The sequence below is a fragment of the Pyxicephalus adspersus genome, chromosome 5, assembly GCF_032062135.1.
Source record: "Pyxicephalus adspersus chromosome 5, UCB_Pads_2.0, whole genome shotgun sequence".
Lineage (NCBI taxonomy): Eukaryota > Metazoa > Chordata > Amphibia > Anura > Pyxicephalidae > Pyxicephalus > Pyxicephalus adspersus.
In genome coordinates, this window is record NC_092862.1 from 122,718,153 (window position 1) to 122,738,313 (window position 20,161).

The 20,161-nt window shown below is 35.9% G+C and overlaps 1 protein-coding gene across 1 annotated transcript in view; it reads right to left on the reverse strand.

Moving 5' to 3' along the window:
- Nucleotides 1-20,161, reverse strand: part of PTPRN2 (protein tyrosine phosphatase receptor type N2) — a gene marked incomplete in the record, with an annotated part of 519,721 nt that overhangs the window by 79,692 nt on the left and 419,868 nt on the right. The window contains 1 exon segment of the mRNA XM_072412607.1: nucleotides 10,484-10,696. Coding sequence (XP_072268708.1) covers nucleotides 10,484-10,696 — 213 coding nt within the window.

Sequence of the window (20,161 nt, forward strand, 5' to 3'; positions counted from 1 at the left end):
CAGGTCTTTCCTATGGGAAATATTCCCAAGGTTTATCAAATGACAACATAACATCACAATAGCTCTTTATGGGGCTATTTATGTTTGAATCACACAATGTTAAGTGCAATTACATTTATATAAAAGACTTCTAGATCTCCAATGCAGTGTTCAGTGTGTTGGAACCTGTATGATGATTATTTACATGTTCCATTTTTTCTGCTATATATTGTCCAATGCCTGGAAAACATGAGGACAGGATATGGAAAGAGTTCTGCAACTCACAAGCTGTCACGTATCCTAATATATTGTGATACATAAATAAAAAAATTCATCCCCTCTTCTCCCTACTGTGCTAATCTCCCACCCAATGTGTCAGTTGATGTATGAATGCATCTGTCAGGTAAAGGCATCTGATAATGACAATGTACATTGGGCCAGACAAAATTTTGTGGATATCTTATCTTTTTCAATGATAAATGAGTGATTTCCCTGCCCTACAAAAAAACAAAAAGGAAGGAATATTTCCTTTGTATACAGGAAAAATATGCTGATAATTTTTTAGTTATAGCAATATTTCTCAGCCAGAATTCCACGAAACCCTAAAGTTGCTCCAGAGGTTTCTAGGGGTTTCCTTGAGCAATAGGCAAAGTGTGCCTCTCAGGTCAGTTTTCCAGATACCAATGATCTCCGTGGTTATCTGTTTGATGAACATTCTTCCCAATGGTCAGCAGTGTAAGAGGCATTCTTCCTATTGACCACCACAGCAATGTACTACGAGCTGTGAATGCATTATTATTACACAGTATTTACATAGCGCCAACATATTACATAGCTCTGTACAAAGTCCATTGTTATGTCACTAACTATCATTCAAAAGAGCTCACAATCTAATGCCCTTACCATAGTCATATACCATTAGTACAGTCTAAGGTTAATGATGGGGGAAAGCCAACTAACCCAACTGCATGTTTTTGGAATGTGGGAGGAAACCTATGCAATCTTGGGAAGAACCTGCAAACTCCATGCAGATAGAGTCCTGGCCAAGATTTGAACTTGGGACCCAGCGCTGCAAAGGCCAAAATGCTAACTACTGAGCCACCATGTAGTAATTCAAGCGGGGGTTCCCTGAAGACCTGAAAGTTAATTCAAGGGTTCACCCATGTTAAAAAGGTTGAAAAACAATACGTTATGGGCTGTATATGAAGACTATATAGGAATAAATATTTAGACTATTTATTGGATTTAAGACAGGGTATTGCCTTTTTCATAACCATCGGAGCTGAATATTGGTTGAGATGCTCACACTGATGTCACTAGGCCATGATATTCTAATATAAGCAGATTGAGTGGTCAGCTGTTCTCACTGTTCTCAAGGGCCAATGATCATCACTACTGTACTAAAACCATGCTTCCCATTTTGTACAATTTTACAACTTGTTACACTAAGGGATCTACAGAAAAGGCCCTACAAAACGAAGACCCTTCCATGCAATACAAGGATGATGATCAATACAGTCTGGTAGTATGTTTCAACTAGGTGGCTCCAATAAATATAGCTATGGCTAAGAATCGGAACTACTGATTGGCATTAGTAGAGACGTTCCAGTGTCCAGCATAATTTTTGCAATCCACATCAAACCAAAGACAGCTATGACCGTTGTTTTTTTTTTACTTGATTTGTTATCTAAACTCTAAATGCAGGGAGACTTTGGAAAATACTTCTCAAAGAGTCGGAAAATGACCTCTTTGTGGCTCTAGACCTTACACTAGGCCTTTAAATTCTATTGAGTAAAAAAGTGGTGTGAACGGCACAGCCTATGCAAATCACTACAAAACTGCATTATGTAAGGACAAGTAGTAAATATAATAAAAAACAACTTTCCACCAATATGCATACACAGCATAACAATCCTGCATTTCTGTATAGATTTCATAAATAAAAATTCTGCGAAAAATCAGATTTTTATGTGAAATATTAATTGTTGCATGCAAAATAGTCAATGCGCATGATACACTATCAATTTCCATTAGTATTAGGATGGAAAAACAGCAAAAACATATGGTAGAGAACAAACGCTCACTCATCCAGATGAATAAGGGCAAAAAAAAGATAGAACTAGGAAAGCATTAGAGCATGCAAGGCAGCCACCTGCAGTAAATAAAACCGTAACTCAAACTTAGTGATGGGCAGTACAGTTACAGTTTGGCATACCAATGTTGTGTCCACCGGATAACTCTCATCCCAAAAAAAATAAAAGTCATAAAAGATATCCTGTATATTTTGATTTTCATAAACCTTGCATATAAGGCTTTTAAATATTTATTAATATTGTTTTATTATTACACAATATTTATATAGCAGCACCATCATATTACACAGCACTGTACAAAGTCTACAGTCATGTCACTAGCTGTCCCTCAAAGGGGCTCATAATCTAATGTCCCTATGATAGTCATTATGTCTTTAATACAGACCAAGGGGGAAACCAGCACGTTTTTGTGATGTGGAAGGAAACCCACACAAACACAGGGAGAATATGCAAACTCCATGCACATAGTGCCCTGGCCAGGATTCGAACCTGGGACCTAGCGCTGCAAAGGCCAGAGCACTAACCTGTGAGCTACTGTGCTCAGATTTTACTAGAACAAACTATACTGGACTCCAACTCTTTTAGATAATGGGCATAATATGTACATATATATATATATAACGCCCTCATTGCCTGTGATCAAAGTAACCCCTTCCGTATTTAGCAGCTTTAGTAAATTATGACTTTAAGGAAATGTAGTAAGATGCAAATATTTCACCCAGTGTTTCTTAAGAAACTGGAAATCTGTATTTTTCCTATACAGAAAAAACATTGGCTGGCCAGATTTACAGTGACACACTAAATTTGTGGTGATGGGATATCTGTCTCTAACATCTGTCTCTACTATCTGACCCACTATATAACTAGTGAAGCAGCAAACAGGCAACAGAATACTTATTTTCTGTTTTTCCAATGGCCAATTACAGGGCAACCTCTAAACTATAATTAATTCTCACGATGGTTATATTGGCCACTAGTGAAACTCTACAAGATCCAGTCCTTGGTCAATCGTGAACCAAAATATTTTTGTGGAATAAAGTAGTACATGAACCTCCTAAGGCTGCCCACAGTCAAGAGGAATTCTGGACAAGTAATCTGATGTTAAGATTCATACAGGACAAACACATACAATATGGCACCCAGAATCCATGATGACTACATTTAGTTTAAGCAGAACTATAGTTTAAAAATAAACAGACTGCGAGCAGACAAGTTGTTTGTTACTGAATGGGCTGGCGATATCTTTTCTGCAATAAAAGAAACTAACCTGCCTGCTCGCAATCTTTTCTGTAATGTATGCGATTCCAGCAAACACAATTGTTAAGTTGTTCCTGCCTGGTCAATCAAAACGGTCAAAGATTCTGAATCCAGAAGAAGATGAACTGAAGATGCTGATAGCTGGTACCCTCAGGAGAGGTAAGTGCACTTAAAAAATTACCAATGGGCAGGTAAGCTTTTTTTTTTACAGAAGGGACATCAGCCGTCCCAGGAAAATAAGGCAGGCTTTATTTGACTTGTTGTAACTTCTAATTCACACTGTGAAAAGCTGATTGTGTGCAATAAAATCATTGTCAGTAATTTTAGCACAAGAAAGGAACCGATACAACTGTATCAGGCTCCTACAGCTTGATTTTTAAACCAAGCTTACTGTTACCTTAAAACAATCCAGAATCCTCAACGGCATTCTAGCCTTACAGTTTTGTCCTGGCTGTCACAGCCTGTTTTTTTTGCTAGCATAAAATCACATTTCACCATCACCTAAAATGTGAAAAGCCTCCTCTGCATTGGTGCCACTCTGCATTGAACGCATGACTTGTCTTTACATGGCACACACTGGCATGCTCCAGAACTGTGACGCCTACAGTGACAGGGTATTCAAGCAAGTCAACCACGGTCAGGATGTTAATGAATGAAAAGCAGACACGTTTGGTCACATGCAACATGCAGGCCAGTTACAAGCACAGCGTGATACTTATTGTTCTTCACCAGTGAAACATCAAAATGGAAGGTCGGCACTGAGGTTTCAGATTTGATGTTAACAAGACATAATGTTCTATACCAGACTTGCTATTTTCAATGCATTTATCCTTCACTTGGTCATTTTTAAGCATCAGTAAACACTACACGTTATGGACCAATTTATGTAAACTAATTTTATATAACATACATGGATAAATAAACACATGTGTTCGCAACACTTTGGGCCTGATTTAGTGCAAATTGAGGTGAAGTGACAAACATTGAAATCTTTTTTTTTTTTTTACTGATTGTCTCTTTGTGATCTCTTCCCTTCATTGTATAAAGCTTCACTTAACATCTTAGTAAACGTTTTGACCCTTTTACTTAAAATGACGGTGTTATATTGGACTGGTAATTTCCATTCCTATGTGATTCATGGTACATAGGAAAAATTAAAAAAACAAATGTGTCAACGCGTATAATAATTCAGACAGTCTGTTTCAACACATAGACATGTATAAAATGTTGTGCACACTGTCTGATCTCCTGACAAGATCAAATGCTATATGGATAGAGAAGTACACCAAGCAGATTTGAAATGCTAAGCCGCATCCATTTCCCTCCAAAAATATTTCCTGGACACTAAAGGCTGTCCTTCTACAACCAACACATGGCAAGAAAAAATGGACCATTGTTGTTACTGCCTCATAGAAGGAACACTACATTCTCTTTAGTACAGCTTACTATTTTTCAATAGGACAAAATATCTAATCCTATGATTAATCATCTTCTCTAGTTTGAAGATTGAATATATTAAATAAATTAAAATGTAGATTGTGAAATACAATTTAGGTGGATTTCCTGGAGAATAGGGCGTATTTTATCACTTTTATAGATCTGAAGTTCCCATTTCATACCTAAAATTATGTACATTATGTGAAAGATCTACTAAAACTGTTCAAAGTAAAAGCATTTATACTTATATATAGGATTGTAAGCGATTTAATTCCGCTGCAGTGCAGTCTATCAATTCTTCCATATTGACGTCCATGTTCAGAAAAATCAACAAATCAACACATATAAAAGTTTCCTTCTTCACGATTACTGGAAATAAAGTAATTCCACACGTGTACTTCCCATGGGACATTGCCATTCCCTACATGTCGTGTACAGGTAAACAACTTAACACTTCCAACTACAATTGAGTTACTTAAGGAATATAAGGTGTTCTTTTAGCAAAGTAAAATATACTCTTGAAGAGGTTTTCTTTATCACTTAGCTTAGTGAATAAGGTGAAGCCTTGCTAAGTTTTGATAACTTCAACCATCCAATCATTTTTTTTTAATTTTTCCATTTGATTGGGTATTTTTTGCTAATTGAATTGTCATCACAGTCAACACTTAGGTGAACATTCCTGCAAGGTAATAATTTACTTTGCTATGTGAAGATTCTAAACTCCTTTGGTATATCTACCCCAATATACTGCTCCAAGGAAATAGCTTTAAATAAAATACCTTCCTTTGGCATCATCATTTTGTTAAGTTGAGCAACAAAGGTATAGGATGTCCCCTTTTCTATTTCTGCCTATCTCATATATGTCTAATATTTGACTTTTTTAATCGAGAAAAAAAAAGTTAAAAACGATGTATAAATTAACATACATGTAAAAAAGTTTTGGGCCAATGGTAGCGTTAGGTAGCGAACATAGGTAGTCAACTATTATAAAAAATGAAATTTATCTCCAAACTGTTTATGACCCTAGTAAAAGCATGTTTGCATTGACAGAAAGCTCTTTTACAGAAGCATAGTTATGTTATGTTCTTTATTCTTTATCAAAGGGCAAAACTCAGCCAATCAGAGAAAGATGCAATATCTGATTTTGGAGACAGGTTGGAGTACTGTTATCCTAATAATTCTCTGATTTCCTATATTGCTCTATAATAAAACTATCTGAGGTCACTAAAGCATTTGTACCTATGGTCAAGGACCTCCATCAAAAAAGTCTGCCTTGCTGACCTACAGGTTGTATATTTCTTGGCTTCCTGTTATTGTCTTATACCTTTGTGGTATATCATTCTTTATAAGTCAGCAGTCTCACATTGTCATCTGTAAAATCCCTTGTTATAGCATCAGTAGGTGGGCCACCTGTGAACTCAATAACATAATCGCTGGGTGTTAAAGGAAGCTAGTTTCTGACTTAGCCTACTGGCATTGACCCAATGCTAAAATTTTAATTGTGCACTTTAATCTATTTATCAAATACACTTTTATCTAGTTTTTCATTCCAAGAATCATTTTTTAGCTTATCTAAAGAAAGAAAAAAATGTAAAAAAAATGTAAAAAGTAAGCAGCAGCAGTCTATCTGTACCTGCCATAACGCTAATATAATACTATATTCACTGCGGACACGGCCATTTTGAATAATTACCTGCAGAGTCTGGTTACTGTTTTAAGCTTCACTGACTCTACACAGTTATCTGCTATAACTTTGGGGATGTTAGCAAAAGGTCTTTCTACCTGTAAGTTTCATCTACTGATTACACAACCTACTTTAAAAATTAGAATTCGCTCTACATTCTGCGATTTTGCTACATATAACACCTATTCACTTTAACATTTACACATTTACACATAGGAACCACAACTTAGAAAGAGATTAGGAGCCATAGGGCTTTGTCACATTAACGCCAAAACTGCTCCATGTCATTTTACAATTCAATGTAAAAAAAAAATTCTTAAACCCTACAAATGTTACAAGAATGAACTTTCATAATTAGAGATGCCTGGAGAGAAAAAATGAAACATATCTGCAAAAATGTTAGACTTTGACATTAATAAGTTATTTGGGGTGACTTTAAATTTTTATTTTATTTTATTCCATGGGCTCCCTGGTAAGTTAAAATGTGACAACAATTTTCTGCAATGATGTGAACATCAAAGATGTTAAACAAAGGGAAATAGAGAGGGGAACAGGAGGGAGACAGCTTCATACACATAAAAGAATTTTCTTTGCTCCGCTTCTCGTCTCCTGACATTTGTAGGATAATTAGAGTGCTCTCTAGTAACCTAACTTTTCCATAAAACAGTTCTTTTTTCTTTCCCTATTCTTTGGGACCATCTATCATCCTAATGCTGTTATCAAATAATAAATATATACATAGTAGATGAATTTACTAAATATACAATAGAGGACAACCTGTAATGCATTACATGTATGATATGATGTGTGACAGGCATAATATGGGGAACGGACAAGATGTGTGACTGGATGACCAGCCTTTTGTGTAACCATCACAAAAGAAGGCTGTATAGCCATGAGTTAAGGCTTACACCCATTTTGGCCTTAATATATAAAAAAGTAAATTAAGCCTGAAAATCAATTCTGTGGTTTCATTCAAAAATGTGACAGCTGTATCCAGACTGTAGTAAATCTTTCAAGGATCAAATTATGCAAAACACCTGTTCTACACCCACCATCTAAACAACTTCTAGCTCCAAATATATATTCTTACTTATTGCAACTGCTATGCAATTAGCAAGTTTTAACATTTGACATAAAATTGTGAAACAGTTTCCAAAATTTTTGGTAAACGCATGACCTGTTATTCTCTGCAATGTCTTACAAATGATGAATTTTATTTAGCATATATTACAAAGTTTAACAAAGGACAAAGCAGCATATGTTGAATAGCAAGCTGGTCTGAGGGTTACTGACTGTTGGCCCTTCCGTTAACAAAGGCCACTACACCATATGCTGACCAACAATTTAATCACATGCACCGTCTGTGCTACAAGGTATTGCAATGCAAATTCAGAAGAATTAATATTAATATGGAAGCAAAAAATATCTAATTATTTCACTGAGAGTTCTATATAGGCATAGCCTTTTGTTTAATGAAAAAATTCATACTCACTAAAAAAATATATATTTTATATCAATAAGTTTTTATCATTTGATATTTTTGGAAATATTGTAGCTAAGCGTTTTTTTTTCTCCCTATATCTTTAACATGTAATTGTTGCATACCAATATATATACACAGTAATACATCATGCTCTAAAATATTAATCATTTGTGTGTGTATTTATAACAGGAAGTCGAAACAGAATCTACTCTCTATTTGTAAGATATATAAAAAGTCGACCGACATAAGCACATTTTATAACACTCTTTTTGGTCAAATATTGGAAAATGGTATTTCTTTTCGTTTTAAGGTTGCAGCATGATATAATCCATCATCGCTACAGACCTTTGCTTATATAACATGCAAGCTTTATATCATTTTACATTTTAGGGGAAGATCGATAATAAAGCCATAGCCAAGGAAGGCTTATTAGGAACGTAGGTTGGTGCTACATTTATAGTGAAGAAGTACAGAGCATCTAGCCCTGATTGTAACAATGCATTGTGGGTGATCTGTCAGCAGAACAAAGAGGAGCTCTCTAGCAAGGCACCATGAGCCTTTCTGGAAGCAGAGAGGTTAAAGGATTAACAGGTGCAACATCAAGACAAACTCCCACCCCTCTGGCATTTTCGCATTTTGAATAAGGTAACCTTTGATATTTCCCAAAGTAAAGGGTGAAGTAATGGGTTCATTCTGTCCAGCGTTGCACAATGCAGAAATAAAAAAGAAAAAAAATAGTAAAACGGTTTCCTACATGGGGTGCGGTTTTGGACTGAGATTAACAAGCAGCCTCTTTAACACATGCTCAGCGTTGGCTCTTAATGAACTGATGACAGAGCAGCGGGGAGGTTAGTGAGGTGGCGCGTCAGGTGAGAATGGGTTGAAATCTGCATTACCCAAGGCCAATGTAGCAGCACTAAGCGGTGCTGATCACTGAGGCAAGTCACACAAGCACTTTTCCTAATCACCTTTAATGGGAAGCCCTGACAACTAGCATGTGTGCTTAGAGCTTCTGTTTACAAGACACTCCCAAGGCTTGTTTATAGCTTCCTAAAACACCATAACAATAGGGGGAATAAAATATGGGCATATAAAACAAATTGCAAGGCATAATAAAAATGTTAATTCGAATGCAGCACGTTCCTGGCCGGCCTTTCTCAGCTGAGACTTGGTAGATCATCGGTAGATGATAAGGATATCATAAAATAATAGTATTATTCTACTTTTTATAATTACACTTTTTAAATAGTTTTTGATCTAATTATTTTTAAACTACCTATTTAGAAAAACATAAAGCTTTCTAAAAAATTAAATAAATAAATAGATAGGTGTGTATCTATTTCTATATATATATATAGATTTGTGTAAATTACATAACCTGTTTTATTTTCAAACCATTCAACATAGTGAATGCAAAAAAGGTTTAAAATTTATATTTATTTTTATTTATGTGTGATTTTCAAATGAAATTTGAGACAAAAATGTTATTTTCAAAGTTAGGCAGACACATTTTGTCATCAGTGCCAGAATTCAAGTATAATTTATGTAGTGTGTAGATTCCAGATTATTAAACAAACCATTACTCATTAGAAAATCAATATCAGCCTAACCAATATGCCCCCAGGAGGTATAGCCAAAAGGTCACATAGAAAACATTTTTCTAGGTTTGATTTTAATTACATATATTATTAATTGGAGCCGTCAAAAGAAGGTTTCGTGCCCTGGTAATGTTCATGAAAAGGCGTTTCAACTTTTGGCTCTTTGTTACATTGAAGTTAGTGATTCTAATAAAAAATTATAGTCTAGGAAATTATCTTTTTTGCCAAGTAATATACTGTAAATGAGCAGTTGAGATAATTTTAAATAAATAAAAAATATATGATAGAAGTCGGTGAGCTTACTTCAATGCAATATAAATTATATATATATATATATATATATATATATATATATATATATATATATATATCTAAATGCAGGGGTAATTATGCAATAAATAAAAATATAATAAATATAAATAAATATATATATATTCAATGTATGTCAGAGAATACAGAAAAAGACAACCTTTGAACCTGATTAGATTACTGTGCTTTTTCTGCACAAATGTAATATTAAAAAATGATTAGTGCTAAACTTCGTCTACAGTTCTATTATATAGCTAACACTATACACTGCCCATCACACCATTCTACAAATGTGGTGTATTGGTACCTCTTACAGAAAGTAATTATTGAAAACTGCAACTATAATATAAACATGACCTCTTACAAGGTGAATAATATAATATCACAAAACACAGTAAACTTACCAAATTTTATGCATGGGTAACTACAAAGCAAAGTAGATGGTTTACAGGTCATCACCTACTTTAATGATGTGTTCTGTCTTTACTAAGGTACAACATGCTTTATATTAGACTTATTATTACATAAAGTATGATTAAAGGAGAAGCAATTTAAGTCTCCGGTCACTGTATACACCTATACTTAACTTTCATTCCAGTAAAAGCATTAATCATAAAGGTGCATAGGAAATATTCCTTACCTGGTATGTACTGGTGGCATCTGTACTGCTGTCACCTCCCAAGGCTGAGAGCTTCTCCTTGAGTTTGTGATGGGACCGGTGGCGCAGGCAGTAGATGACCCCGGACCCAGAGAGGATCCCAATAATACAGGCAATAGACATGAGAGTGAGGATAATAAATTTAGTAGAATCTTCTTCCTCCAAGCGGTGAGGCAATAGCTTCAATTTACTTTTCTGTGAAGAATGATAGAAAAGGAAATAAGTCCTCCTAAATCCATTAAAAGTTAACACAGCAAGCACTGTATTATAACAAAAAGTAGTAAAGAATTCACAGGCGTATAGAAATAAACCAAAAATAGAGATAATGAGAAATTTAACACTGCTTTCTTTTTTAAGAAAATATAAAAAAACATAGTTATTAGTTAATAGCAACCATCAACATTTTTACTCATCAATTACCCATTATCTGCCATTAAAAAGTGATAAATCATGAAAAATAGCTTTACAGCCCTTGCTACAAAACATAAAAAACATAGAGCAATGGGAAAGAAAAATGAATAAAGTAAATAGGTGTAAAAGGTAAATACACCTAAATCTGGTATTGGGTTGTCAGGAACTTTAAAGGATCAGGTTGTAAGAAACAACACAGAAAAAATGAAACAATGTCAAACCATAGCTTCCATTGTGTAATTATTACAATTTAAATGTTAAATGCAAAGAAAGTGCTTTTGATGTAAAAAGAATTTTAAAGGGCCAATTCAAAAGAAAAAAAAAACAGTTCAGCATATGAAAATTTATCAGACCAAAAGGTGATTACAGAAATGCACTGCATAAACTTAAGTGCAAGAAAACTTTATATTGAAAGGTCAGATATTTTGAAATGCCCAGTTACAGAAATGTTCAACCTCAAACTAAACATTTTACATAAAACACAAATAAAGTTAATAAAATAATTTGAAAAAAAAATGAATTCACAATGTAAATAGTTTGCAGTAAATAAGCAAATGAAAAAGTATAAAAAAAAAAAAAAGTACAGATAAACTGGTACAATGATGCCTGGTATTTTAAAGTGCCAGAGTATGAACACTGCTTAATTCACAGCCTTAATATACAATGCAAATAAGAACATTTTTACACTGTATTTTCACGTAAAAGTGAATATACAGTGTAAATTCATAAAATTACATAGAAATCAGTAATGACCAATCATACATTTTAAAATCCAGGTTTTGGGATGCAATAAAACGCATACCTGGTTATAGGAGGCAGTGAGACTTAGTGCCAATCCAGTGATGAGAGTGCAATAGCCAGAAGCAGCAGCACACAATCCCTGTGCTGCTCTCTCTTTGCATCCATGCGTAAAGTTGTCCAATAATTCCCCCTCATTAGCTTCATTATAAAGGTGTATTAGCAACAATTAAAAACCCAACAGGAAAAAAAAGTGAAAAGCCTGGGCAGGCAGATTGCTGCGGGGCGCTGTGGGCACCCTTCCCCACTCACAATTAGCAGAGAAATGAATTGGGGAGCAGCCCTGCCTGCTACAAGATGAGGACAATTAGCAAACTCTTTTCCAGCACCTCATTTCGCGTGCTAACAAAATGGATTTTTCCCCATGAATGCCTGCCTGGTCTATTCATTATCTCTTGTCTATTAGTAATTTTCTGCTCCGTATTCAGGCGGCCAGCCTCTTAATGTCCTCCTGTCTTGCAGTGTACACAGTGCCTCTTATGTGAGACCCGGTCCATTTTTATCTTGGCACCATAAAGGACACCGAAGCAATTATCGCCAGTCTTGACTGTAAAAGCTTGTCATTAATTAGCCTCCTTGCCTTCAGTGCAGTGGATTAGCTATTGCCTAGGCTGAGTTAATGGAAATGGACATTCAATAAGACTCCCAAGCTTCTTCTCGGCTGGTTTCGGAGGAGGAGGAGGAGGATTGTTAGGTTTGGCAGCCCCGGGAGTTGGATAGAAAAGAAGGGAGGGAGGGAAGAGATTGAAAACCCCTTCTAAAGCTAAGCAGAATGAATCTGAGATGCATGTGTGCCTGTAGAATCCTCCTCATTGTCAGAGGCAAAGAACAAATCTCTAGTGGCCCCACCCTGCCGAGTGATCCTCCCCTCTACCCCCCTACACACTGCTATAGTCTTGGGTGTGTACCCCTAAAAATCAGCCAGCCCCCTGGGCCATACGCCACTGTCACCCAGTCGCTGAGCAGAGGGGGATCCCTTTTTGTGATCCACCCCTTCTCCACTATTGTTTTCCCAGAGCTGGATAACTGTTAACTCTTAGTGATTCATAAACCTGCTGTCAATCAGGAGTTAAAATCAGCATCCTGCATGGAACTGGTCCCTTCCAGCAAGAATAGCTCACTGCTTTCCAAACACAGCAACTGCTACAAAGGGACAACTTTCCCAGATCCCATATAGTGATGTCACTGCACGGTGTGCCAATGCCCAGGGCAATCCTCTTTCACCAAGATTTATATCACAGTTTATTGTCAATGAGATAATTATTGGCCACGCTACATTGATTTACACCGTCAGGTTTGATCATTTTACTGTAGCATTACCAAGATCGTGATTCCTTTAACAAACAGAAGGCAGCAGAAAATGTCCAATAACCAAACAGAAATGGTGTTTGTGCTTGATACAAAGATTACTGATGGAAAATGCTTGCGGAACAGAATGACCTGCAAGCTACAATTCAACCTCAAATTACCATACGCATTACATTCCTTATTCGTGGGTTTTCAGTCCATTAAAAATAACAGATGTTGCCATTACTTATATTCGGTAATCTTAAGAATGTTCAAGAAAACTGAATGTAAGGTGTGATCTGGCCTTATACAACCAAGCAATGTAACAGAATCAAACCTCACTTGCAGCAGTCAGGCCATGCAATGGCTAAGAAGAAAGTTATAATGACCATTCCTAAGAGCAGGCAAAGATTTTCAGACATGGTTGGAAATTTCTAAGTGACCAAGTGCCAACTGTTCCCATTTTAAATGGAGAAAAGCAAGCAGATTTGTGTGCACACATGAGTTCAAATAGTAAAGTGTGTCTAGAATGGATGGCATATAATTCAAGCAAAGATGGGCACATTTTTGGCTGCCTATTATTGTCAGTGTTGGATCTGCCAATCTTTGTCTACCCTTAACCCCAATCACAAATCAACTATTAGTTATCTGACTGCAGAGAACTGATTGGATGCTACAGCACATAACATGGAACATCAGAAGTACAAAAAAAACAACTGAACTCTGATTTGTTGCTATAGGTGACTGTACTATTCTTTATAATAATGAGCTAAAAAGACATTGTAACGTGGGAATCTATCTAATACCAGCACAAATCTGTCTTGGCATACGTTACCGATTTTCCTTTCTAAAAAAGTCCACACCTACACAGCCCTGTCCAGCATCTTCTCTGCCTGCCAAGCAAAGTCATTGGACTGTTACATGCCAGCCCAGGGATCTATTCATCCTCTCAATCAGGGGGCGTGGGTGCATTGGGGTTATATTGGGAATAAAGAAGAATAATTGGCAATTCTTTTATTTCTAATAATAATAGCAGAATTGCCTTTTGCAAACCCTTTCGGCACTGCCGATGCTTCTTCATTCAGAAATTGATACAGTTTAGCTATTTTGCAATGAATTCTAAGCAATTGGGCTTTTTCAATAAGGCACAGCCAAGTCAATTGACTGTGTGCAAAGCAGATTGTTCCAGAGAAACCAGTCAGAATGATTTTTAATGATCTGAAAAAAGGTAAACTGAAATCTGAGTGATTTTTGTAGATTATTGCAACATTCATTTCTTTTTTACTACATTTTATAATACTTTTTTAAATATTCCCAAAATTATCCAATTTACACAGTAAAAGCTGCAATTGGGTCCCTTGGAATTTTGGCCACAAGATCACCATTATGTTACTCTGTGTGAGGAACCTGGAAATCATATTCCAGTTAGTATTTGCTAATTTTGATCAACAAATAATTGATTACATTTTTAGATTTACAATTTACAAAAAAGAGGTGTTGCCATCCCCACCTATTAGGAGTCCTCAACCCCCATCTATATACAAGATCTCCATCTGAATGCATTCATTTTACAGCATTCTGTCTTTATCAAGTGCATTGGCCAATCAGATTTTTCCTGCCATGCTGAACCAGAAACATGAAAGCAAAAATGTAATTGGTTGCTGTGGGGAACCTATATAGTTCACATCAAACGTTCTGTCTCATAAATCTGCAGATTTAGACTGGCAAACAACATGATCAGAATGGTGTGGATGTGTTTCTTGTGCTGTGTTTACATTTTAGCCCATTTGTTACTCATTATCTGTAATCACATTTATCTCTACTGTGAATGTCGCTGCAGTACACACTATTACTGCTAAGTGCAATAATCACCCCTGAACACAGTGTGCGGCATATAGATGCATTTACCCCAAGTAAGTAGGTGAATCTAGCTGTGGTCACAGAAGAAATGATCTCCAAAATGACCCTTTGCAAGTATTCATCAAGTACACCTATGTGCAAGTGTAGACTGACTTTCAAAAATGCAAAGCCGCAGTAAAAAAGTTGATGTTAAAAATTACTGTGAATGTAGAAAGCTATAAACAATATGTTTTAATAATTAATTGTAACAATATGTGTAACTGAAAACATTATATTCCAAGGCAGGATCTGATTCCTGATATATTTATACGTCAAATTTCTTTTGAATACTGAGGGCTATCAGTAATTACTAAAATTTGGTGGTCAGGCAGCAAGGTTGCATATTTAGTTGTTTGATATACTGATAACACAAGAGGGCTATCTACATATCTAATATTTATTACATAAATCATCATTTCTTATGCATTTCTTATCACAAGAAATTGTGAAAATTTGGAAGGGGAAGTAAGTAACACTGTCAATTACTCCTATTTATTCGTAACATTGCCAAGTCAAAATGTCTACCACATTCTCACTACCCACTGGGAAAATAAACTATACAGCTAATGCTCCCTATTATCCTTATTAAAAGGGACCACACCCTTTGCTGCAAGCCAGATCACTCTGTCCCACCTTTCTTGTGGCCCGATTTTTAGACCTCATCAACATGTACTACTGAACTACCAAAAGTGTTCTTCAACACCTATCCTTTTTATCTGGCCTTTACATTATTGCAATTATTGTGTTATTTTTACAAGCCAGTATAAAGTAATATTAAAGGTGCAAAAAAAGAACTTGTTGGTTTTACCAACCACTGCAACAAGGGGATTGTCCTTTGCACAAAATTTGTCCCTGCTTCTCATCATAGACATTTGGGAGTAAGGGCTATTGGGAGACAATTTGATTGTAGCATTCCATTCACAATATGTTAGGGCGTGACGATCCAGACTGGACACAGAGGGCCTGATTTAAAGCTCCAAATGACTGGAGATAGACTATCATGAGAGAACCAGGGTGACCGAGCAAACCTGGAATAGATTTCTCAAAATCCAGGTTCTTCCATGATAGTCTACCTTCTCCAGTCTTGGAGAACTTTAATAAATTAGAGTGTGTATGGGGTAAGTTGGGGGATTTCTGTAGGGGATTTCTTTCTTTGTCTCTGTCTCTGACTTTATGTAAAGGAAATTTTCCTCAATGGTACACAGATTTCAAAATATGGCCTTAGGTATTTTATAAACACTGATTTATCTCCCTTGTGTGAATAAAATGTAACCACATATTGGACAAGTGCCTTATTTCCATCATACTGAATGTATTAAGGGACAGGTGACAAGCAGTTAATTCTCAGGTTCACAAACTAATAAAACCTCAATATCCTTTAGAGCACTTTGGCCGCTTGTGTTTATAGCTTCGAAATAGGTAATCTACATAGACGATGCATGTGGAATGTGCTAGGAACAGTGAATGAAATCTAATTACATTGTGCTGCTGCTCTCAGGACACTTCTGGGCTGTACAATATGTCTTTTCTAGGGCAGCAGTGGAGCGCTGTGAGGTCTTGAGCATCTCAGCAGTAACAGCGAATGTAAAGCGTATATACAATCTGCATGCAACATTCAAGAGCAAACATGTCATTGTGAATATGAAATAGTAAGCAACACCTTAAATAAAGCAGAATTAAGAAGCAGCACTCAGTATTACACAGAAAAACACAGTACAATTTTGATGAAAGGCTATAAATAATATATACACAGAGAGATATACAAATCAGAAGGAAGAAGGAGGAAAGAGAAATGAAAGGAAGGAAAATGAGGGAGAAAGAAAGAAAGGATACAAAGGAAAGGAGGGAGAGAGGAAGGGGGGATGAACAAAAAAAAGTAAAAAGTAAGATAAAGAAGGAAGGGAAAAGAGGGAGTGAAGAGGGAAGGAATGATGGAAGAGAGGAAGGAAGCAAGGAAAGATAGAAGGAAAAGAAGAGAGAAAGAAAAAAAAGAGAAGTGAGGAAGATATGAATGGTAGTCAGGAAAAAAAAGGTCTTATATATTTTCAAAAACTGTTCTGTCTGTCAGTCCATCTATTTATCTATGCAAAGGGCACTTATATTTAACATAACCAAATATTTAAGCTGCCATTGCTGACTTTCATCTAAAATGCTAGCTGATTGTTTGTGTGCACTTGTGGAAGGCAAGTTAAAATTGGTTAAAATAAAAAAAAATAAAAAAATGAGGCTGCCTTGAGGAAAGATGCTTCTTTAGCCTCTACTTAGGTCTGGTGCATGTAGGCATTCCTAAATATCCTCATTTTAGTTACAAAAGGCCAAAGATTTTATCAATTTTACCTACAGCTATGTTTGGCTGTGTTATTTCAGATTGAAAAGTAGAAGAAATTGCATTGGGCAGCTTTATAAACAGGAGAAATGTTGAAAATACAGTAAAATGTCAATGTTGAGCTTACTTAGTTGGCCCCTTACATGCCAAAAAATACTTGGACCAGGTCCAAAGAGAAATATCATGAAGAAAACAGATCTTCCATTGCTATACTATACATATTTTATAGGATCTTTTTAATAAGAATGAATTTGTTACCATTGTGTCAATGGTTCAGCCCTGGTTCAGACCTTCATAAGGACTAACACAGAAGATAGTCCCAAACCAGAACTTTAAAGTATAACAAGAAGCCACAAAGGATCAGCCTTGCTTCAATATGATTGTATGTGTTCATTTCATATATAAAGGTGTCAATGTCAACCAGCTCCCGCTAAAAAGAAATAAAAATGCCTTTTAGCAGCTTTGTTGGTCCACAAGGAAAAAGCAGACAACCCTATAATGTATGGAGTTCGGCACCTATAGATCGTATCTCCAGAAAACCTCTGCCCTGGCAAGCACAAGTCAGAGTTCACCTTTTTTCTATACCCTGAGCTCTACTGGGAACGAACAAAACATCAGGGTGAAAGGTTACAATCTGCATTAAAATAGACATTTTTTTTCCTTTTTAAAAAGAGAAGGGGCTCTGTGTCACTGCCAGGTCTTTTTCAATAAAGGCCAGAACTGTGACAATGATTCCAGGCAGTTAACACACCAAATCAACGGTCACTACTAGTAACACAGAGCTCCATATTTCGCCCTCTGAAAAGGCTTATGAGGTTTGTTAGATGTAATGGGTTAAGTCACCCTAGTGCACCATCATGCACCTAAGTACATCTGCTGTTCTTATGGTTGCCTAATTTGAGATACCTAAACCAAATGTTTAAATAATAAAAAGGTATAGATCATAGTATCTGTCCTCAGGCCCAATGTCCTTATGGGTTTAGCTTAGGCCCTGGTATAAAACTCTTTGTAACCAATAGAAGAACTAACAAAGTGTAATATTATCAAAGCATTTTTATAAATACTGTATTATCATTGGTGTTAATATAGTAGTGGTCATAGAAGCTTAATTCAGTAAAAATTATTATAATTGATTATTTTCCTACATCTTTAGGTTTGCATATTGCTGCTTTGTTAGAGTCGTATATATCAGATTTTAATATTTGTTCTATAGTTATTGTTATTATTAGGTAGCCTTTATATCAGCTCATTAGGCTCATACTAGGCCTTAGTATAAGCAGTTTTCTTGTTAATGGGTACCTTCCTTGTTGCTGACTTGTCATTCTAAAAAATGAATGGACCACACCTGTTAGGTCAAGACATGGAGGTTCTATTGAGAACCCTATGCCTGACTACAGTTATGAGTGCTCTTTAAGACCCTCTTTCAACTTGGATAGTCACATGCCAAATGATAATATGGTGGGTGTGCTTTTCTATATATATAAAGCCTCAGTTCATTCTTCATATCAAACCCTGGAAGAATTTTATTATTACAGTGCTGATCTGATGGGAGATTATCAGTATATTTATTGATAATATATCACTCATTACTTTATTGAAGCTTAACATGGTAGAAAATTCTAATAAGTCAAGAAATAGTTTCCAAATTTTTAATAAACTTGAGAACACTTGAGATATCCAGAAGAATGCAAAGGTAAGTAGAAAGTACTGAAGCCTAAATCAACCAATCAGAACTCATCTTACTTTGGTTAAACTAAAGGGTTGCAACAAGTCCCCTTTTTTGCATCACCACTGCTTTCTGCATTCTGTGCCTAAAGACACCTTTAAGAAATCATAGCACTCAACTTTTTCACCATCTTAGTCTGCCAATAAGTCTTGTGTAATATATTCCCAAATCAATCAAAAAATGTTTTTTAATCTTGCCCAAGGAACTTACAGTTACCATGCAGAAAACCAAAATATTGTTCCTTTTATGCATCCAACCTCCTGTATCATCCCATTGCAAATGATAATGACAAGTTTACCTAAAACTGATATTTAGTTTTGGTTGGGTACTGATGGGAATCATGACTTAATTATTTTTTATCCCTCAATAATTCATGTAGTAAGATTTCCCTACAGTCTAACCCCTGCCACAGAGCCATAATGGTAGGCTGGCTCTATCATATTGCATGGTTGACATATTGGATAATACATCAGTGCAATGTAACTCTTGGCTTTGTAAAGGCTCAAGCAATTGGGTAGATCTAGAACTTATTTTTTATATTTTACCACTGAAGTTTTGGGGATATATTGAACCAGCATGTGACTTTAAATTCAATCTTGGCTTTGTATTGTCAAGAAGCAGCTTTAACTATGTAAATAGTATTATAGTGATGTCAGCAAAGAAGGTGCAGCATATGCCACAAAGGAGTCTGGAAATAAGACAATAAATAAAAAGCCATCTGACTTGCATACATGTGTTTAGCAGCCTAACTAATAGAATATTGAGATGTAAATCCATAAAGTAATATTATTGGGGAAACGGAAGATTTACTACGTGGGATCATTTCATCTGGGTATTTTAACAGGCTTCTTCTCTGCAATCGATGGAGAACTAGAAGCACACCTCCCATCTGTCTCCAAGTCCCTCTCTCCCTCTCTCTTCAGTTGCTCCCTGTTCTTGTGGATATAAACACCTCAATAAAAATGGATTATTTTACTAATAAAATTTTTTTTTTACACTAAGCCTTTTATTATTCAATTTTATTTTAAAAGCCAAAATTAGAGAAATGTGTGTTTTTTTAAAGCATTTTTTTATGGTTGCAAAATGGGGACATGGCCTGGGTCTGTCCTTTGCCAACATACTTAGAGCTGAAAGGTGTCCCTCTTTGTAGTCTTAAAAAGTTGGGAGGTATGCTAGATGTCCCAGCATGTCCAACTTTCACCATCTGCATCAC